The sequence below is a fragment of the Megalopta genalis genome, chromosome 4 (genome assembly GCF_051020955.1).
Source record: "Megalopta genalis isolate 19385.01 chromosome 4, iyMegGena1_principal, whole genome shotgun sequence".
In the NCBI taxonomy this organism is placed as follows: domain Eukaryota; kingdom Metazoa; phylum Arthropoda; class Insecta; order Hymenoptera; family Halictidae; genus Megalopta; species Megalopta genalis.
In genome coordinates this window covers 14,946,696-14,970,642 of record NC_135016.1, presented here as the reverse complement: position 1 = coordinate 14,970,642, position 23,947 = coordinate 14,946,696, and the positions used below count along the sequence as shown (strand labels likewise).

At 34.3% G+C, this 23,947-nt stretch overlaps 1 protein-coding gene across 3 annotated transcripts in view; it reads left to right on the top strand.

The window, feature by feature from the left end:
- The window catches only part of LOC117217425 (uncharacterized), a 367,343-nt gene extending 347,563 nt beyond the window's left edge, over positions 1–19,780 (top strand). For all 3 annotated transcript variants that reach the window (XM_033465133.2, XM_033465059.2, XM_033465211.2), the window contains 2 exons: positions 4,459–4,805; positions 7,073–19,780. In XM_033465133.2, the coding sequence (XP_033321024.2) occupies positions 4,459–4,805; positions 7,073–7,124 (399 nt within the window). In that variant the 3' untranslated portion in view covers positions 7,125–19,780. The remainder of the gene's footprint in view (positions 1–4,458; positions 4,806–7,072) is intronic.
- Positions 19,781–23,947: the final 4,167 nt, after the last annotated feature.

Genomic DNA, 23,947 nt, shown 5'->3' with positions numbered 1-23,947 from the left:
TAAATGCTACATAAATTAATGTTTGTCTTATCAAAATATAAAGAAGAAAAGTGTCTTCCTGCTGCCCATAATTACGGTCGTTTCGTTAATTTGAAACCAAAAAACGAACATGATCAACGCGTGAACGGCTATAAATTCAAAATCTCGATAATTAATAAAATCGTGACACCTTGAAGTCTGCATATTGATTATTTCTACTTTCGTTAACATATAACTAGACTCTGGATCTTTATGCAAAATAGAAATTTTACGAGACAATTGTAGGAAACAGAAATTTAAAAAATTAGTTTTTTTTTATTACACTGTGAAACCTGTTACTGCATTTACATTGCTGTCTATTCTAACAATACAGAGAATTAATTGGCATAGTCTTGTCTTAAGGATTACATGAACATGCAATTATATGATAATTAGTTAATTTGTTTGATAATTTTGATGATGAAAATGGTGTAACAATATTGTTAAATTCTTCTTACGTCCCCACAATTTCGAATTTCAACTATGCATTTTTGCCATAAATGCATAACAACCGCAGTCTACTCATAACATATGTATTTAAAAGGTATAGAAAAATCAACAGTTTTTAAAATCGGTGATTCGCATAATAAAATTTTCAGCACGCATATTATACATTTAATGTAGGCATAGACGATTGACTTTGAAGAATCAAGTCAATAAATTGCACTATACATTGCACATATTTCCTTCATTTTCTGGATTGTTCGAAACAGCATTTCTTATACTATCGAAGAGGAAAATTATTAAAATGGAACAAAGTAAAACTGAACAATTAAAACTATAAAAGATTATAAAATTAAAAAATCTCTTGGAAATTTCTTTCACGTTCGCTAATTGATATTCAAACTAAGTACAAATCACAGTAAAACAATCTCTTGCAACATCGACAAGCGTAATATAAAATCACCGCAGTGTAAAACTGTTCAGTGTCCATATATCAAGTAAACAACCCCTGCAGGAGCAGGGGGAGTTGTTGAGGATCTGTTACATAAAATAGTAGTCAGTCGTTTCGTGAAAGCACTCGGAAACGTACGTTAACGTACAAATAAAAAAGTATCCGGGAAATGTGAATAGAAAGGCAGCAAATAGAATTAAACGTTGTATCTTTATTTCGCGTCAGTATCGTACAGCACTGTTGTGAATATTTGACGAGACAAATCCCAACGAGTTTACACTCGCATCAATTAATTATAAATATAGCATATATGCGTACAGTCTATTTACGAATGATACCCACTTTCTCGGGTCTTTTTAACCCTCCTTCGCATCTCACAAATATTTACACGGAATATCTAATTTCGTTTTACCATTTTCATTTGACTAATTGCGTTCAATTCTATTGCAGTTTTATTATATAGCGAAATTATAATAATAATATAAATGTCATTCTAACCATTTTATCACGCACGCACCAAACGTTCGAAATCGAAAAGTGCATAGCATCCGAGCAGTAAATAACAATAGAAATTTATATGCTCGAAACATAGTCGTGAACAGTACTGGGTAAAATAGTATTTTACATGGCAAACAGTAAATAGATATTTTATTTAAGATCATGCATATATATTCTTGAAAATAAAATATTTTATTTGTCCGAAATAATGTGCTTTTAATAATAGAATATTTCAATAGTCGTAAAAAATTCTCAAGATAATATTTCAAATAGTATTTTATTTGAAAAACACTGAAATATTATTCTATATATATTTGTGCCATATTTCGGAATATTTTATTTACTTCATTTCTTATCATCGAATAAAATATTTTTATTTTACTAAATCATAGTGTTAAATTATGTAAGCAATATAAAACGAACGAAGTACACTTCCTCTGCGTTATAAACGTACATAAAAAATGCACTTTGTTACATGCGAATGGCTTGTATTTAAAAAGGCAATAAATTTCATTTGCAAATATGATTCCTTACGTTATCTCTTTTTGCGTTACGTTAATCGTTTTCACAATTTATTTTCAGGTCAATAACTATAGGAAGTATTCCATTTTATGATTTACGTTATTCAAACGAACTATTTTATTTCACGTTTTACATTATCAAAATATAATATTTATTTCAAGCTTTAGCCGTGGATTATCGAAACAAAATATTTCATTTATTGAAATTTTATGCTCCATTTGAAATACTATTTTATTTCAATTCTGAAGAATTTATTATTTAAAATGATATTTCAAATATGTTCTTTATAAATGTTACCCAGCTGTGGTTATGAATGACATAGTGATATCAGATTGATAAATGCCTTTATATTTGCAACAGTTATATGATACATATCCTCTTTTAATACAAGTATTATACATCAAAATCCAACACAACTGCGTTGAAATTAAGAAATTGACAGTGTAATTAACCCTCTCAGCTCTTAATCCTTTTAATTCTAAATTTCACTTAATAGCAAACAAATTGTAATATACAGGGTGGGGAATTTGAAACGAGACATCTGAATAACTCGCGTGTTCTTGACAACAGAGAGAAAAAGTGTCAGACAAAAGTTGTCTAATTTCGAGGACCACATTATATGATGGCAATAATTTTATTATAGGTGGAAGCGTAGACATATATGAAGGTCAAACTTATTTTTTAAAATAGGAAAACCTAATTTTTTATTCACATTCTGATGGAGCCTTTCAGTATGAATACAATGACCTATAAGTGAAGATCATTCAAGGTCACAACATATGAAAAACACATTCTTCTGTCGCATTTAAATTTCCTTGTACTAACATGCGGATGTTGTTCTACAGCGGCTAAAATATTTATCGCATTAGCCTAATTCACAATAGCCTAAGTCACTCGTTTAATTCGATTGGGTGTTTTGTTTCCCATTTCTTGAAACTTTTTTTACAATACGTGACAACAATGACAATGAAAGCCTAACACAATCGGGAAATCTTTCACCATATAGATACGCACTGCTTTCCTTATAAAAGACTGTTTCCTTTCGCCGTAAATGAAAGCTAGTAATAGGATCCATAGATACAGATAGCAGTATAATGTGATTCAATGTGTTTACGTTTATATTCCATGACCCATAATAGTGACAAAGAGAAGGACATATTAACAACATCAGAACACGCAAGATATTTGAAAAGTGTCTCGGAAAAATATGTTTTTCATTGTAGTTCATATGTTATGACATTGAATGACCTTCATTTATAGGTCATTGTATTCGTCTTGAAAAGCTTTCTCAGATCGTGAATAAAAAATTACGTCATCCTATTTAAAAAAAAAAACAAGTTTGACCTTCATATGTCCTCTACGCCTTCACCTATAGAAAAAACTATTGGCATCATACAATGTGCCCCTCGAAATGAAACAACTTTTGTATGACACTTTTTTCCTATTGTCAAGAACAAGCGAGTTATTCGGATGTCTCGTCTCAAATGCCCCACCCTGCTTATACATGTGTGTATTTAATGTAATAATGTAAACTAGATTCTCGTTAATTAATATATTTACACAGTGTACACTTGTAAAATATAATCTCACGTATAATTCTTTTTCTTTCTCGTTACACGCTGTCGATCGCCTCGTGTTCGCACGCGTTGCTTACTCGTCCCTCACTAAACTCCTTGATCGCCTAATCGGCCGATTCGTCGTTGGCACTGTTGCCGTTCTTCCCTCGGCGACGTTGCCGCTACGTATACATACATATATCCTCAAAATTTCATAAACTTTCTTAATTCGCAGCTTGATGATATTCTTTCGTTAGCTCTTTCTTTCAACTTTCTTACATTTTGCAAGTCTTAACAAAATTTACAACACTTCAATCGACTCAATTTGCATACCCAAAATTGGACAGATCATTTCGTCACACATACATATGTAGATGCGAGTAAATTTTCTACGGAGCTGCATCTTATTTAACCAGTTTGACATTTTTATTCAAAATTGTTATCTCAAGATCGATTATTTACCGATTCGATTGATTACTTATTTCAAGAAAAATTCAGACGAAGCAAGAATTATTATCCCAATTTTAACGAACTTCCGAATAATAATGGGCTCGCGATTAATAAACAAACCTCGACAGTGAGACAAACGGTGCTCTGAAAAACTCATTACGTTTAATAAATATTTAATTGTTTAACGTAACAATATTTTCCATTCCAAATACCGATTACTTGTTTTGTTATAATTATTTGTTATAATTATATTGTAATTATTTATTGTCTCTGCAACGTAGGCTTATTGTCGTTATGAAATAATTGAGCATACACATGTGTACGCATCGAAAACGAACTAAAACTCTCAAAAGGTTCGAAACTGCAGCGAAAATAGCCTAGTGCTCGACCTTAAGAGTAGCTTCCCGTTGTCGATGAAGGTGGACCCACGGTCCGCACGAACGACCCCTCGAGTTACCTAGTCCGGATACCGCGAGCGCATTCTACGGTTTCGTTGAACGTTCCTGGCGTCATTTGCAGGTCGGCACCTGGCTCGAAGCATCGCTGAGAATGCGTGAAATGGCGCCGTGCGCCATTCAGAGACCGGATTGCTTCGGATACCTGAGCAAGCAGCAAGAGCACGCCAGGAAGACCTCCTCACCGACCGGCTGGTCCAGGCGATACTGCGTGCTGAAAGACGCGGCGCTTTACTTCTACGACGACGCGAACGCCGAGAAAGCTTTCGGAGTCGCCTGTCTTCACGGGTTCAGGGTGCACAGCAGCGCGCCGACTTCCGGCGGCAGGAGGCACGCGTTCGAACTCCAGTCGCCGGACCCCACTCAGAGGAGCTACATCTTCGCCACCGAATCCGACATGGACAAGAAACGGTAAAGAATTTTTTCGAAAATTCAACTTCCTCCAACTTTGTATTGTACAGTATTCTTTCTGTTGAAATGCAACGATGACACTGGTGGGGGGGGGGGGGGGGGGGAATGTGATTCAAATTATAGAAGTCCGCTTGCATTTCCATTGTCATTTTTCTTTAGTTCGGATAATAGAGGTTCCTGCGTTCAGTTAATAGAGACGCATTGCTATTCCCATCCAGGATTGCCGCGAAAAAAATGTATAGTGTATATGTTACCGTGAATGACCGAAATTGGAGAATGTCGACTTTCACCGGTGAATGTCAACAGATACCAAATACGTCGGTGAAAGATCGAATATTTCATTACATTGTTGTACACTCGGACCCTCTCCGGTGTGTGTCGACAATCACAGATATGCTCTGGTGGAGGTCCAAAACCTGTCATTGCAAAAGGAAGTGTTCCACAAATAAATGCAGTTGTAAAAGCAAGGGACTCTTGTGCAATTCAAAGTGTCATAATAGTTTAAGTTGTTGCAATAAATAAGATTTGAATCACATAAGTAAGTATTTTTTTTACTACTATTATTTTCTTTTCTCATGTAGAATGTACCGTGTATTTTAAATTCTTGGTCATTCCTTTCAGAAAGAGAGGCGAAAAAGTTACGTCACCCTTGTGGCGTTTTATAGCGACTGAATTACGGAGAAGAAAATATAAATCTCCAACATGTTCAACATTCACCATTAGTGCATGGTGAATGTCAACATTTACCGGTGTAAGTCAGAAATAAGGGTATTTAGCAAATATTTCGGACATACACCAAGCGACTATGTGAATGTTGACATTCACCGGTGAAAGTCGACATTCTCCAGATTTCGGTGTTTCACTGTGACATATACACTATACTATACTTATAAAGTGTACTTTATACTTTATAAAGTGTATCAGTTATTTTTCATACGCATACATCGTTCTCTTGAACTGTCACGTGACAGTTACGGTAGAGGTACTACATTTTTTTGGTGTTCTAACCGCGTACTTAGAGAAGAATAGCGATTGAAAAAGAAAGACGGATAGAGGGTTCGAGGTGTTCAACAAACATTAAATGACTCGTGCATGCTTGTCTCTTGAATCAAAACATCAATAAGCCTTATTGATTTTTTATTATTATATATTAATGCAACTTTTACAATCGCATCCGTTTCGTTTGTCTTAGGTTAAAATAACATCGAGCATGATATAATTACGACTATAATTACTTGTGGCAACAAATATTTTATGAACTATTTCTAAATTTCGTATAACGCCTTACCTTTTTAATACTTTTCCTGTCGCGCCAACTACCTCAGAAATTTCATGAAATTACAGTATTTTATTCAATCGAATCAAATTTATTAAAAAAGTATATAATAGATCAGCCTACAAGTTCATTTTCAAACTTGAAGAAATAATTATATGTGGATGGCACGGCAGTCAGTACTTTTCTTCAAGGTCGTTTTTCGGCATTTCCAAGGTCATCGATGTTGATGTGTCCGTTAGTACATATTATTAGTACTTGCAGCATTGCAGCTTATTGCATTTGCCAAGAACTCAGGTTTCGTCTTCACGTTTGAAGTCCAAAGTCATTTCAAGGTCAAGTCGTTATACACGTCTGCGTGTGTTTTAACGTCAGCTTATACGATGCAATGATAAAGCTACGTGTTGACCTTGAAAACTCAGCAGAAAATGACCCTATAAAATAACTACTTTTAACATCGAATACGTTTCTTAAAATTTAGGTGGCAATGTTTACACGAATCACCCTCTACAGGGTGTCCCATAATTATGTTAATACCTGGGAAGAGGTGATTCCTAAGGTCATTTAAAGTAACATTTTCATTAGCGAAAATGCAATCCGCGGCTTTGTTTAGTAATTATTAACGAAAAGCACTGACCAATCCGAGACGAGATCAGCTGGCGCGAGGCTGCCGAGCCAATGAGCGGAACTGGGTTTCGACCGCTCATTGGCTCGGTCGCCTTGCGCGAGCCTAGCTCGCCTCCCATTGGTCAGTGTTTTTCGTTAATAAATCGTAAACAATGCGATGGAGAACATTTTCGCTAAGGAAAAAGTTACTTTAAATGATCTCAGGAATCCCTCATTTCCCGGAAGTAGCATAATTTTTGGACACCCTACATAGTAAACTTCAAGCATTACAAATGTCAACATTACGTCCCCTTTTTCCGCGTTATCCGAATTCTCGACGAGCAAGCGAATCGAACGTGTTCTAAACAGAAATTTCTTGATCTTGCAGATGGCTCGCCGCCCTCGAATACTCGATCGATCGATGGATAAAGATTGGTTGACACAGGCCGATACACCGCACAAGGAGGCAAAGAAGTCGAAGCAACGAGGACACGTTGCGGTGTCCCTCGCCCGTTCCCGTATCCGGTTCCTAACGAACATTGTCGCGAATCACGAACTCGCCCACCATCGTCATCGTCGTCACGATCGCCGCGCGGAAATTCATCACGTGGATCATCTCGCAACTACTCGTCAAATTCGCGATTCTCCAGAAGTCCAAGCATTATTATTAACATTATCGACATTCATTTCAACGCGATGGTTCTCATGTGTATCAACAAAGGACACCAATCTTTTTCACACGCCGCCGTTTCGGGACGCGTAACTAGAACTCACTAGCTCGTACCACGGGACTTAACAAATTTATTGCACGAACTTTCGAAGCCACCTGTAACGATAATATTGTCGTTTTTAATGATAATCGAATCCGTCGGCACCGATAACGCCAGTATCACATTGCAAAGTCGCTAAACTTTTCGCCACGTGAACGAACCAGGTACGCGTTTCCTGAAATTTTGTACAGATTTTCGTCGACGATCCATCATCCTCCGTGCTCCCAAATCTCGTCTTTTAGCTGTGGATATCTCCGATTCTCTTCGAGTACGACGATCTTATTGTTACACACGATCACCGTTCGCGGGATATTAAGCCAGATTTCAAGTCGCAGGAGTGGGGGCTAGGGCACGCGACGCGCCCTATAACGAGTGTACATTATAATTCTGAACTACGAAGTGGACGGTGCAATGCCGACATAATACAATAGGACGGGAACATCCGTTACGCTTCCCACTACTCCGTACAGGTGTCCCGGCGCTTCACGTGACCTACCCCCACTCCTTCGATTCGAAATCTGACTTAATCTGCAGCGAGCAGTGCGCACGATCAATCCACACGTTTTGTCAGTCTAAGTGTCGGTAAATGATATTTTACGATCATTCGTAGTTCTCTTCGTAGCGTTATATTTCTCTGACGACGAAACATTTTCACTTACAGGGCTGGGATTTAGCGAGAAATCATTTGCCACGCTAGGAATTGTTCACGAATAAAATTGTACGGAGATTATTAGCTGCTAATAAGTTGAGTGTTCGGCAACAGAAAGACTTTCGCTAAGATTTAAACCAATATACGATTAAATAATGAAAGATATTAATAAAGAAACACGATCGATGAACACAAATACGACGACAACTATTAACAGCTAGTAAGTCCAATGTAAATACAACGCGTTTTTATCAACGTAAGCTGTTTCTTGCTAAATCGATACCCTCGTAAAGCGTTCGTTTTGCGTGATTAAGTGTGCATTATGTACAATTTTAACGCTTCAAGCAACGTTTCTCAAAATTATAATTATTTCCTAGCTGTCGATATCGTAATCATACGGAAACTTAAATGTGAAATCAATGAAGTTTCGTTTGTAAGTCGTGTGAAAGTACTCATTTTGTTTTCGTTGTTTTATGTAATTGTGCAGTAGACGAAACATTTACGGATCGCGCTTGCCGATTTTTGTGAAGTTTTGAAACACTACGATATTAAATGTTCGTCAAATGTTTAGTGAAATTTTCTCTACCGGATCCCAAATGTACCGACCTTCTCTGTTCCGTTTTCTACGTTCACTTCTCGCAGTCCTCGAACGACACCGCGTCATTTAATTTATTTTAATTTAATTTAGCCTAAGTAATTTAATTTTAATTTATAAAACGTCTTTACCACATCGAAAGTGAACTGTGTATATAAATGTATATAGGGTGAGCCGAGGAAAACGAAGCATAGGATTATAGAATAGGAGAACGTGTACCACGAGTAACTGCATAGATGACGTAGATTCCTGAAACAACCCTAACGAAGCAATATATATACATATATATGTAATTTCTTGTTTCTCAATGAATTGTAGTTGTTTTTGTCCTCAGAATCGGTGAATCTTTCGTCGAGAAAGAATGATCATCAACAATTTATGCCAATTATCGTCAACGTTTCTGTTTCCTCTTATGCTCTGTTAATTGACACAACAAATTACAATTACTTGGATCGCTTCAAGAAACGAAATGTTACTATTTCATTTGACTGACCACGCGTTGACCGTCGATTCTGTTAACCATTCTCTCTGAAGATTCGTTCGTATCTTCGCGCGACGATATTATTTAAAACTATTATTCTCGGCTGGTTCGAAAACACGACATCTGCACCGAAAAAAATTACGGCTGTAAGGTAATCGTTGAATTTACGGTTCGTTTCTGTTTACATTGTCATTATTCTTTTAAGGAGATACTACGTTATTTTTTCATTGGAGTAGCTTTCGTTGTTTGTTTACTATTTATTGATTGACTTATGTGACTGACTTTCCTCCCGATCTTCACCCGAACTTGTACACGCACGATCTGTACCATCCGCGTTACACCCTATTTGTTGTTCCCCGTGGAGGCTATTATTTCATTGAAATTACGTTGTCGCTAATTGTAAGTGTGCTCGTCGTTATTATACCTCATTAATAAACGAACTGAACGCAACATGGAAATGATGATTCCTTCACCGATTTCTCCTTATTAACCGTCGACGTTTGAGAAACGATGCTTCGAGTAGTTTATTCGTCAACGATACGTTCGACACGATTGTTAAAACTTTCGCAGCCGATAATCCTTGAACGCATCGAAACCTGGGGAGCCGTCATTCAAAAATTCGAACACGCCGAAGTTATACAAGAATGTATAAACAGACGATTTTCATTTCGAATACCGTGGCGCTGGCCGTTTCTAATTTGACAAGAACGTCGAGAGCACACAGTTACCGATAAAAGCGTAGCGCGTAGAGGAGAGCTGATTTTTCTAAACGCCTAACTCAGTCATTTTTATATAGTCCTCGCACGACAAGAAGGCGTCTTTGTATTTACGTGTTCCCCCTCTTACTAGCTGCCCCACTGCCGCAGCTATCGGTCGCTATTGGCCGAAAACGGCGTTCAATGGCGGCCGATAGTTGCAGCAGTGGGGCAGCTAATAGGAGGGGGAACACGTAAACGCAAAGGTGCCTTCTTGTCGCGCGAGGACTATACGTGTTTCACGTTTCCCGATTGTACAGATTTCTTTGTGTATTTCTCAAGAGCGAACACTGTCGGATTCCTACATTTTTGAAGCGCGCAAATTTGTCAAGAATATACGTAAATAACACGAGCGAAATAAAATACGGGAAAATATCACACGGTGAATTGCTCGGTTGATCGATTAGTTTCTTTTATCGGTAAACGTGTCTGTCGGCTCGCAATTACAGTTCGCTGAAATCGTACAGACTGAGCGCTGCGTCGTCGTCATTTCGAATCGATAGCGGAAAGACGTAGCTCTATCCCATCGTCCTGAAAACGTAGCGGCACGAAATCGTCCGCGAAAGTGTTAACGCTTCTCGCTGAAAACAAAAATCCTGAACACGTGCTCGCCATAATTTAGTACCATTTGTAATAGCGATTCGACTTTTGGATTCGGTCTTTATACACGAATTTAACAACATCGTATTATATCTTATTGATACGCAGGAATTGAAGTCTTATTCGTATTTTAACGAGCGTCGAACATCAAAAGCGAGAATGAGGATTGTTTGTTCACCAATTGTGTCTTGTTATTAATTAGAAGGATTCCCACGTTCACTTACAGACATAGGACTCGACTTAGCTTTTAAGGCGGCGGAAGATCGTTCGCTGCGCTCCCACGAATTTTCAAAGCGAGTGTCTGCCGAAACAGGGTGACAATGGAATAGTTGAAAGAAAATCACGTAGATGCTCAAGGCCGTTTCCCGATTCCTATGCATTCCCATGCTCATTTTTCAACCGAAGCTCGAACTTAGTCTAGGTCGATCGAACAACGTCGAATGACAAGCTAAAATGGTAAATTTACAGGAGTCGCATCTGATTTCAATGACCTTGAAATGTGTCGTCAATGTCGTAATTTTGAACAACCTTATCCCGTACAGGATGTCCACGAAGTGATCTTCAGTTTGGCGGATATTGTGCTGAGTAACGCAATGGCGCAGAAGTAATCATGACCTTGAAAACTCAAGGTCGAAGATCGACAAATTTTTTACTCCATCTTAGTCTACCCATCGCGAGGATCGACTTTACAAGATTTGCATTTACTTAAAATTCTGTAAACTTTGCATTTCCAAGGTCAAGGTCAACTTTGCTGCAAGTTACTTATGCCAATGAACGCCAAATCGAGAGTATGCAATCACATTGTGCGTATAATAAGCGTTCTCTTTTAGTTTCTCAGATACGCGCGGAAAGCTGTTGCTATTACTATAATGATATTACTATAGTCCTCACGCGACAAGAAGGCACCTTTATGTTTACATTCCCCCTCTTCGTACTTGCGACAGTGGGGCAGCTATCGATCGCTAATGGACGACGGCGATCTTCGTCATTGTTTTCGGCCAATAACGACCGCTGACTGCGGCAGTGGGGCAACTAGTAAGAGACGGAATGTGAACACGAAGGTGCCTTCTTGTCGCGTAAGGACTATACTACAGTATGTGTCAAAGCGGAATCCAAAATTACAATAACCGATAGATAAAGGTTAGGATTTGAGAATATTTATTATTTGAACACATAAACGTATCATATAGCAGTAATATAACAGTGATTTTGTTGCGGATCTAGGCAAGACCTAGCTCAGAAAAGCCTAACCTAAATATAACCTAGATCTAACTCATTAATACAGCAACAATATAACAGTTTTTTGATTTTGAATTCGTGTAAAATAAATCTGAAGCTTTAGGTTTGCATTAGATCACGAACGCGAAAAACAATCTAAAATATTCTCTTCAGATTAAATCTCTAATGTACTAATTGAGTTATTGAATTTTTAGTGTGATTTAATCTGTACCGTTTGAACTACTCCTATAAACATATTTCAAGGCCACTGAAATCGGAGGTAGCTCTATTAAACTGCATTATTAGCGCTATAAATTATGGAGTTTTTCAACAAAAAGATAAGATTTGAGAGAATGGAACAAACAAGGGGTAGGATTTTGTTTTAGAAAAATAAATAGTTTTGCATACATCTGTCGCATGAAAGCAATTTCTTTTTCTGCATTTCAAAAACGAACTGGTAATATAAAAGAATTATATAAACATCAACTTTTGTAACTAGACTCTTCATAATATGTGAATCAACTTTTGTTGTAATTTACCAAAGAATATTCGCTATCTCGATCATCGAAACATCGATTTTTTTGAATGATTTGAATTTGAAATATTATGGATAAAGATATCTCAGTCAAGATCAATCAATAGTTGTCAATAAATTATTGTCAATTTATCTTCGTGTCGAAACATAAACGTATCATTTTATCAATTAAGGTGAAAACTGAAATAAGTAAGCAAATAAATAAAACATAATACGTAAGGTATTATAACTTTTCCTTGGACATAATCAGATCAGATAATCGAGGTTTTGTTTGTATAGAATATTTAAAAAAAATGAAAAATATTTTACATAACCAGTAAATGATTTAAGATAATTAATTAAATTTTGGATATTAGTTTTATTACTGTGCAACAGCGCAGATAATATTTTTCATTTAGTAACAAACTTACGGTTTATTACTTTCATTCATGATCACAAGCAGTTGATAATGCAGACACTAATATACAGGGTGTCTTACGTCTTTTCGGCCAAATGGTATCAGTATATTCTACGAGCGACAATAATATGAAAATGTCTTATGAACAGATGCTCACAAATTTGTTTATTTAAAAAATTATAAGAAAATTACAAAATAACTTTTGTTCGATGTAAAAATATGTTAGTGATATCTCTCTTATTTATATTTACTTATTAAGCTATGTTTACTAATTCGTTCAATTTTCCACAGGCGTTAATGCTGTATTTTCAGAAACGGGTGACACTTCGAAATGGAGCTAACATATGAGCCGTTTATTTTGAAAGTGGCATAAGTCGCTTTACCGTAATGAAAAGTGGTGATTTTTTAATGTTTATACGAAATTATTTATACTGAGAAAAATATCAGTATCCTGAGATAACAAATACAAGTAAATCTTCTCGAAAGTTAGCATCCATATTTTTAAACGTGTTAAAACGCAAACCCTTAAATATATCGACTTGAAAACGAAGTGTGACTTATGCCACTTTCAAAATAAACGGCTCATATGTAGATAAAAATTCCCAACTAGTCCAACTCTTTTCCTTATTTTCGTTCGCCGAATATGGTGATACTGTTTGACCGAAAAACCTGGGACACCCTATGCAATAGTAAGTGTGAAACAATACAATTTACAGTAATAATTACAGTTATAACTTGACAGTTTCTTTTATATTACTATCCTGTGCTATGTTATCACTTCTACCCCTTAAATTTTACAGGAATTCCACTCCGATAATTTGTAAATGGAATTTCAACCCTTTCACTGCAACGTTTATTAAAAATTATTCTCAGTATAGATACAATGCGACATTGTGATCTCTAATTAAACATTTTAAGAAATTAAACATATATTTGTGAAAATATTATAATTTTCATTCACTTTTACGATTATGATTAACCATTGTATTTTTGAAAATCTAAAAAATGTGTTCTTATACGATATCTTCTTTCTTGAAACTTCCACTTCTCAGTTTTTTCTTGTTGATTCGAGCATTTCTTCTATCTCTTCTTTTTCCATTATACTTTCTCTCATTTTCATAATACTTAATAAATATAAAAAAGAACAACATATTAATAAATGAACTTACGATGATTCTCAAGCAGTCGTTGTTAGATTAAGCAACTTAGTAAATGTACAACAATTAAAGCTGCTAAATACGAAAGCACAAGAAATTTTCAAATTGTATTAATTATATTCGTCATGTACACGGTGCTTGCAGCGAAAGGATTGAAAATTTAACGCAGCTCATGTTACGATTAATTACAGAACACAGGAAATCATATTTATTAATGTGAGTAGCTGCTTAAAAATTCTATGACATAAAAATTTTATTTTATGTGAAAAAATGATGCCAACTAATAATTACAAATATCAGAAAATGCCTGGTGTCCTTGAGTGGCTAGTTGACTTTCTTCAAACTACACGGTTTACATCAACAGTTTCTGAACCAAAATTTCAACGTTTTTTTTTTCTAAGATATTGATGACTTTTACTATTTATAGTATTATTTAACATAGTTTCTTGCTGAGAAAAATCTCTTCCATTATTCACAATTACTTGCAGAATCTCTGGAAACAGCTGATAAACAGTTCCCAAGATGGCGAAAGACTATAGAATAATTATGATTCGTATTTCCAAATTCCAGAAAACTAATTAAGCAGCAACAAATAAGTAGATACAAGTGTGCAGCTTTGGAAATTTGAAAACAATTGACAAAAACTCTGATCATTTGAATTACCCCACTATCTTGAAAAATACACCAAATAACATTCTAAAGTTTGCAGTAATTGTGAACGAGATGCACTTCTTCCGCATTAAACTATTTTGAATAATATTTCACATAGACTGCGAATTCTCACATGAACATAGATTTTTGAAGACTAATTTACAGCTGCCGGTGCCAAGCAGAAATATATGTTTTCTCTATTAATACTCGAACGGCGAAGCTTTCTGACAATTTATAATTTTTATAATTTAAATAGCATTTTTATCATTTTATTTAGCATTTTTTCCACATATTTTTAAGGTATAGTGGTGCACGATTAAATTTACATTGATTTGGGGCCAACATATAAATTTAAACGTACGTATCTTCTAAGAACCGATTCTGCAAAGTAAGAGAATAAATATATCAAGTGCAAGCGAGATATATGTAATACTGAAAATAAAATTCTAAAGAAGTAGTACTAAAAAATAATACAGAATATAAAAAAAGTTTCATTATTGGTAATTGTTGCCTTATCTTTACAATTGTAGTATGAAAGTATAGCTGAAATTTTTCTGATTAAAATGAGTACAAACACGATATAGGTCGGATTAATTTGATCTATTCTCGGATTAATTAATAAACAAGCAATATTAATTAGCTCTTCAATGAACGTAGTCCGATTTTCACCGAGTTTGGACTCATCTTAATCAGAACAGTCTCAACTGATCATTCATGCTACAATTGTCGAAGAAGTACGAAGAAAACGAGTGAAAATATAATTTTCATTTTTATGTGTTTACTTTGTCAAGTCCATTGCAGTTATCCTCTATCCTTATCTACGAGATAAGGTTTTGGAGAGAGAATTCATTGTGGTGGGAGAAGAGTGGAGCTTGTTGTGCAAATTTAACCGTACAGGTTTCGTGTAAATTTAACCGTGGACCACTGTAATTCTTCTAGACACATTAGTTCCTCTAAAGACCGTAACACTGGAACTACCGAACTAGTCTAAATAACTGTCTTTTGATTTCGTCTTTTACAATTCCTAATATTATAAATATGTTTTGATATTATAAAGATATTATAAAGATTATAATAAAAATCATACGAGGTTTAAATAAATAAATCTAATCTTGTAATTTCACTGTAATCTGAGAAGCAGTAATTCGTGGCTAAAAGTTAATTTTTCAACTTTTATAAAAAAAATTTGTTTTCCTTAGTAGTTTTTTCGGATAACTCCGTGAAACGTATAACGATCATCAAATCGAAGAAGAATTAATTATCTTTATTATTCCTTATAGAATAATAATACAAAAAGTGTAAAATACATTTTTACACACATGTCAACAACTATATTACAGTTATTTTATGGGAATGTTTCAAATCAGAAAATATTAAATTTTTATTAATTTGAACTTTGAAGGAATTTATAAAAATTGATTAAAAATGACAGACATCGAATTTCATTTATACGAAAGTTTGCACTATTGTTAACATGTGCACCTAACTTTTAAATGCAGTTCCCTGTAGTTTTTATTTCGTTGTGGATTTTTATAAGAAAGCGCCGAGATATCTTAACATTTAATTTTAGTTTTCAGATTAAAAAAATGTATCATCGCCGACCAATTCAATGAAATTCTATCATAAAATGTTGCTTTACAATTAAAAAATATGATATAGATCATCAAAATCGACCCAAATTACCGTTCGTTTTAAATGAGTAGCTAAAACATAAAATTGAGAAAACATAAGAACAATTTATTAATATTGTCACGCTATTTTCAGCTTATCAGAATTATGAAAAGGAATAATTTATTTGTATTCAATTTCTGTTTTTCGCAACAGCCTGGGAAAATGTTTATTTTGCATAAAGATCTGCAGTCTAGTTACAATGTAATATGAATGTATAGTCCTTGCGCGACAAGAAATCACCTTTGTGTTTACATTCCCCCTCTTACCAGCTGCGGCAGTGTGACAGCTACTAAGAGGGGAATGTAGACACAAAGGTGCCTTCTCGTCGTCTGAGGACTATATGTACAATAATCGCGTTTAGAGGTTCGTAGTTCTAGTGTTAGTGAAACATCTGAAAATTTAATATGATTATTAGAACCTGGAAAATATAACAATATATATTTATACTCTATGACCTAGCTCTGTCGTCCGAGTGTTAAGGATTAAATTAGTAAACAAACGCATTGAACACCTCGCAGTCTTTCTACTTTTACTGTACCAAATTGTATAGAATCGTGAATGCTATAGACGCACATGATCTACAGTTTGATTATAAATGAGAAAGCCATAAAAATCGCACGAAAATATTTATTTCTCTGGTTCACGTTCGGAGACTATTGCGGCAAGCCGTGTACACTGATCTTAACAGAATCATTGCTCAGTGGTTTGGAAACCCATTTCCCATGCCCAAAATTATTTTGACCTTATTACACGGTTTAAGGTCATCGCATAGTAGGTCATTGAATTCGTCTCGTCATCAGCTATATAGTTATTCGTATTTTTGACTTCGGTCAAAAATATATATTAATATTGAAAAACATCGAAATGACTTCATTTATGAACAACAAACATTTTCTTTCTGAAATTTTATACTATTAGTGTTTGTAGAAAAATGGATACTGATGAACTGTTGTTGGAAACATTACGTTATCGGATCATCAAAAATGTGTGAAAAATCGTTGAAATTTTCGGTTCGGCCGCAGTCGTATCGGGCCGTAGAATTAAAAACTGCCGAAAACTGCGGTTATAGTTTACATGTGTGCATGTTGAAGGTCTGAGCTTCCACAAAAAAACAAATCTTAAAGCTAGCATTTCTAAATATTTTCTTAAAACTATTCTCAATGTTCACATCGTACTTGATTTAATATTTGTTGTATATTGCTCGAAACATGCACATGAAAATAAAGCACAAATTGTGTATTTCAGCATTGTGTGAGGTGTAATTGAACTGTTTAGTTGCAATGACAATTTCATAGTTTGGCACTGAAAGTTGTCTGAGAGATCTAATATTTCGAAATTCGAGGTTTCGAAGAGTTCTTAATTACGACAGAAACCAATTTTTGTACAAATATGTGAGTCTAAAAATTGAGTTTTGGCCGCTTTCCAGACCACTGTGCGTTGATCAGTTTGTACCTTATCATTTGCATGATTGCTCGAACAAATTACCCGAATGTCGTTTATCAATTGAATGGCGAATCGGCGAATGCTACCGGAAGAGAAAGGATAATTTAAGTGAAATTTATACGAACACTCGAACGAAAGATGTTATTTGTACCTTATTGTAAGAAACGTGAATGACGACATCCGAAGAAGTGTAATCGAATTCTTTAGGACGTTTCACTTTTCATTCAGACTGGACGAGTAAAACGTTCGATCGATAGATCGTTGTTCGCCTCTGCGAACGAAGGTTCATTCGAATAATTATTGATTTCAATTAAACGATAAGGTGATCATCTAGTAAGTTTATTCATCAGATGATTCGTGAAAGTGAACAGTACAACATAAACTCGCGACTAAGCTATCGTAACCTATTACTAGATAAGTGTATGTAAAATTATCGAAACAATGGAGTGAGAATGGACGAACAAATAACTTACGATCACTCGACTCGTCGAACTATTCTTCTTGCGAATGAGAATAATTGTGAATAATATTATACGAAAAGTATACTTACCCAACGAACGTTTGTGTTTCGTTCTTCAGGATTACTGTTAGTTTATGCTCTATGTAGCTATAGTTTTCGTGCGACAAGAAGGCAGTTTTGCGTTCACATTCCCCCTCTTAGCAGCTGCGGCATTGGGGAAGCTAGTAAGAGGGGGAATGTAACCATAAAGGTGCCTTCTTGTCGCGCGCGAACTATACTCGACTTCGTAAACCGCTGTTCTGTTAAGTGTATCGATCCTTTGAGACTCCGTGTTCATCTATTTTGATCAGCTTCTCTAAGAAAATTGTTTAACTGTCCAATATGTTATTCATTTAGAAAAAAAGGTACAGATTTGTAAATATTGACAGAAAGGAATGTATAGGGCATGCTGAATTTTCTTGAAGGATTTTGTATCATAAGAAACAAATAATTCAACAATAACAATTTATTCGTATACATATATAAATACAAATATATAAAACAGAGATTATTGTACATATATACGACAGAAACAAATTATAAATTCCACGAACAGACCATAAGAGATAGACAAGATACTATGGATTGAAATGTAATGTATCAATTAAGATATACTTTTTGTTTATTTCTTATTTAAAGGATTAAAGTGGCATCTTTTTATGGATCATTAGAACATTAATATTTCATTGTTAAATGTTTTAATCGCCGATACAATTATATTACGAAGCTTATAATTGGGTAATTAAATAATAGATTTTAAAATTACTTTTTTCCAAATATAATTCTTTCATAGACAAAAAAGTTGAAAGGCAGCCTCTAATTGATTTTACGAAGATCACTTGAAATATCGATTGAATTGCGCTTAAATTACGTATAACAGCATAATGAGTAAATAGTTTCTCCGACATACAACAAGAAAAGTCCTGTTTTTTATAGCTATATGTAAATAAGAATTTATTTCTTGAGAAGAAATGAAAGATGATGAAAAGTCGTATTAACGTATAATTATGCTCTCGATGAAACATTATTTTTTCCAAGAAAAGTACAGGAAAAATAATAATAAAGGGTCTCTTGATTTTCTCTGAGTGTCTTGCAAAGCATGGTAAATAAGTAATTGTTGTGTACAAAGCAAATAAATAAATAATAACTATACTGTTATAGCTAAAATGTTCAAAATTTATGAAAATAAATTATAATTGACGTGAATCGAATAAATTCTTATTAACGCTGTTGACAAATTGAAAAATATACTTTCTTGTACATGTCTGTAACCATAGAAAGTGTGAAACTAGGATCAGAGCATTAATCGATGTCGATAACGTATTCCAGAGCTGGTCGAAACGGTATCTACGACGATGGAGTACCTCATAATTAAACGCTTTGGTTGCATTGGCATCGTTGAAGATGACAATGATATTCGGAGCTCAAAGGATTGAATATAGAGGCCAGAAGTTTATGTTCGAACGAAAACGCTCAAAGAGTCTTAGAAAACACGCGCTCAACATCGTGGGACGAAGTCGATCAACGAACGACTTACCCAAACAGAAACTCGAACGGACATTTAATTATTCGAATAATCTTCAAACGTACCACAGCGCGATTTGTAAAAAGCGCAGACCACGACAAATGGCGAGCAACTTGAATAATAAATAAAGAGTGAGAATAGTAAAAATCATTCATCCTGAATATTAAAGTCAATTGTTCCTTTAACACATTATTATTTCATTATTATAATCATTACAATCGCATGATTGTTTAATGAACAATAAAAAAACGTGCGTTGCTGAACATTCGAAGTTTATTATCATAATATTATTTATTTATTTATTTGTTCTTTAAACCAGATGGTTTATTTAGCAAGTACAGAGTTGTTACATACAGGGTACCCTAAAATAATGGTACTTTCGGGAAATGAGGGATTCCTGAGGTCATTTGAAATAACTCTTTCCTTAGCGCAAATATAATCCGCGGATTTGTTTAAGAGTTATTAACGAAAAACGCTGACCAATGAGACGGGAGGTCGGCTGGCGAAAGACGGCCGAGCCAATGAGCGAAACTGAGCTTCGACCGTTTGTTGGTTCGGCCGCCTTGCGCCAGCCATGCTCGCCTCTCATTGGTCAGTATTTTTCGCTAATAACTCATCCACAAAGCCGCGGATTGAATTTGTGCCAAGGAAAAAGTTATTTCAAATGACTTCAGGAACCCCCCATTTCCCGATTACGAGTGACTTTTTGGACTCCCTGTATATTGACACACGGAATATTATCCCAATGGCTATCATAAAAAGGCAGAAGCGGTGTACTGAATGGTGCTTTAACAATATCTATAATTCACTTATTATTCAGTCTTGTTGGTAAAAGTTAATACGTATAACGAAGAGATCTAATAGCACCAACCGTGAAAGCACCTTATTCTACACGTAAGCGTTTTTCTAAACTAAATTTTGCACGTCGCAAATGTTCAGTGTAGACGATATGAGGAACCCATGTCTTATCTTGATTCTGAATTTCAATATTGAAATAACCAAAATGCGCATACTTAACGAAAACTGATATCAGTTTCGGATGTTCTGTCGCATGGTATTCATCAGAAATGTTGCAAAATGTATCGGGATAATTTCAAGAATATCTAAATTTACTAAGCACCATAAAAATTTAAAAAAATCTAAACAATAAATAATTTAGAAAACTAAAAAATGATTATTGTCCAAAAACTAAAGTTGATGCGTAAACCACTAGAGAAGCAAATGATAAAACGTTACCCACTTTACCAACAGCAGGTACGGACTAAACCGTAACAAAAAAAAACATGTTTTTTTTGTAAGCCTGTATAATTTTAACACTTTCTCTGTCACTTTACCTACATCTGGGTGACGAAATTATTTACTCAAGTTTGAAAATTCATTTTTACGTTAACCTAATATAATTTCTTATTAAAAAGTAATTGACATACAATTTTACTTTGCAATTTTATTTTAATTAAATAAATTATTTCAATTTTAGGAAACTCAATATTCAAGGATATTAACAAAATTGCACATTGCATCATATGTGGAATTATTTACGAAATATGGAACTCTGGTAATAGGTGCAACATTTTCAGAAAATCCACAGCAAAAACGGCTTATTTTTATTTATTATAGCAGTTTATTTGTGATCGTACATTTGGTACAGAGATAAATTTAAAATTTAATTTAAAAAATCATTATTTTCGCGAAACACAGAAAGAACATTCTTTCTTTCATTATTTAAATTCTTTAGTTATAATATCGTATATTAACTAATTATTTGAATTTAACTAGTCACTTTAAACGGAATTTAAAAATTAGTTATTTCGAATCGTCGCATATCCATGTGTCAAACTTCGCACCAGCAATTTCGTTTTGGACTCTCCCACATATTCCATTAAAAAACATATACACATATATCATTATAAATACATGAGGATACTACATTCAGGTATATTAACAGGTACAGATCATCACACACGCATAGATCATCAAGTGAATACATATATAAAACAGTTCGTAACCGTTTCACCGATATTAATTAGCTAGATTCTTAAAAATAACATAATTCCATATCTCTGCATACAGCGATGTCGATAAGATGAACAAACCGACGCCGTGATTCTTGTTATTTACAGAAAAAATGTCGACATTTCGTATGCACCGACCCGATAATGAAGTACTAAATATAGGCATTGCCTACGTTTCGAACATGTAATTAGAATTTTACCATGTTATTTAATGTGGTGTAACCGAGAAATTATAATGGTGACTTAATCATACGTTACACGATCGATCGAATGCCGACAAGGTGGGTGAAAATGTATTTCATTCTTCACCCTATGCTCCGTACACAAACGGTGAAACTCGACGATTCTGCTAATGGACGTAGCAAACTTCGCTTCTGTTGTATATTTCGAGAAAAATTCAAATTCGCATTTGCATAATCATCGACAACGATCGCATTGCTTGCATTTGCCACGCGATCGTTGCTCGCGTTCAAAGTACGCAGTGCAATCACAGACGCGCCGCATGCTTCATGGAATTATCAATAACGAGGTACAATTATGTTACCTATTATGAAACACTTTTCATGATGTATCAGATTCTCATCGATCTCGTTATAACTTAAAAGTGCTATGGTTGAATATGTGTACTACTATTTTCGATAAATTGCTGTTTCTGGATAACGCAATGTACTTTGAAATATTTATTCAACATTATCAGAGAATTGCGCAGATTTATAATTGAATTACTCAAGGAATTATAATTACAAAGTAATTCAATTACATTGTAATTCATATAGATCAGGTCTCCGGTCAATTAAATTACAATGTAATTCGTAATTCAGTAGAAGTGAAATTACAAAATATGTACTAAGTAATCCAATTACATTAATTACGAATTACGACGTAATTGAACTAATTAGTTATAATTAGTTTAGTAAGTAATTACTTTAGTAATTTAACTAATTACGAATTAAAAAATAATAACAGGTAATAAGATATTGGAAAAAGTAATAATTACATTTTCTTTTAATTGAAAAATTATTTTATTAAAACACATGAAAATGTGTCTCACTTCTTTAAAGTTCCTGGCTGGATTTGTATAAACAGTGTTTCAATTACAATGGAATTTCAATTACATTTTATTTCAATTACATTGGATTTCATATACATTTAATTTGAATTACATTGTATTTCAAACTAAATTTTATTTCAATTACGTTGTATTTCAATTACATTTTATTTCAAGTACATTTTATTTTAATTACATTGTATTTGAAAGACTTGAATTACAATGTAATTAAATCACGTAATTGAATTAACACAACTCTGGACTAATTTCTTCCAATACATGGAAAGGGTAATAAATCTCCTTACAAACTGCCTCTCTCTATAATAAAATATGTGTATCATTCCTGGTATACACATACATATGTGTCGAATGAGCTATTAGGGAAGTCGCTTTTAGATGGAGGAGAATGTAAACTATTGACAAGCAAACTATTGGAAGAGAGTACTGTATTTCATAGCAAGGTGTAATATTATATTGGTACGTTTATAGTTAAAGTTTAAAAAACATACAATCTATTGTTAAAATTCTTATTAGCACGTTCAATACTATGGGATTCACTAGAGACCAGCGAAGCTAATTGTAAGATTACTAAAAACACTTAATTCGAGTTTTCAATGCTTTTAAATTATTCAATGTTATCATCGTTAATAAAATGGCGTGAACAACCACGGTACGATAAATGCGTCACACGTGATCACATTTTTGGACACTCGAATCATCTTAGAAACTTTCTATAAATGTCTTCCGAACGTCTCACGTTACAAAACTGGGTGTCTTACAGATATCTAGAAGATGTTCTAGATCAGTAGCAACTAGTCAATTATATTGAATTGAACTTTCAAGTTTTTACATTGTTTATCTGGATATCGCAACGATTAATAGTACACAATATATTGACAAAAAATCAACAAAAATGTCTAGAAATTCGATTTTTTAATTTTTTAATTAGGATCTCTATTCCAAAACATCTAAAAAATATTATTAACTTTGCTTACGACGACATCTAAATGTTGAACTGATATAAAACTGGTCTCTTACAAACTTCAGTAAGAAAATTGCATTTTACCGAATTTCTGGCATTTTTTAATCTTTTCGATCACGTCTATCCTCTTCGAAAAACCTGAAAAAGTACACGGTAATGTCTATACTAAACTATCTACATAACACAGGTGTTATCAGCATGAAAAAATAAATATAGTCGTCCGATATCTTTTATAAAAAAAATCAGCATTTTTAAACTTTCGGATTTCGTTTAAA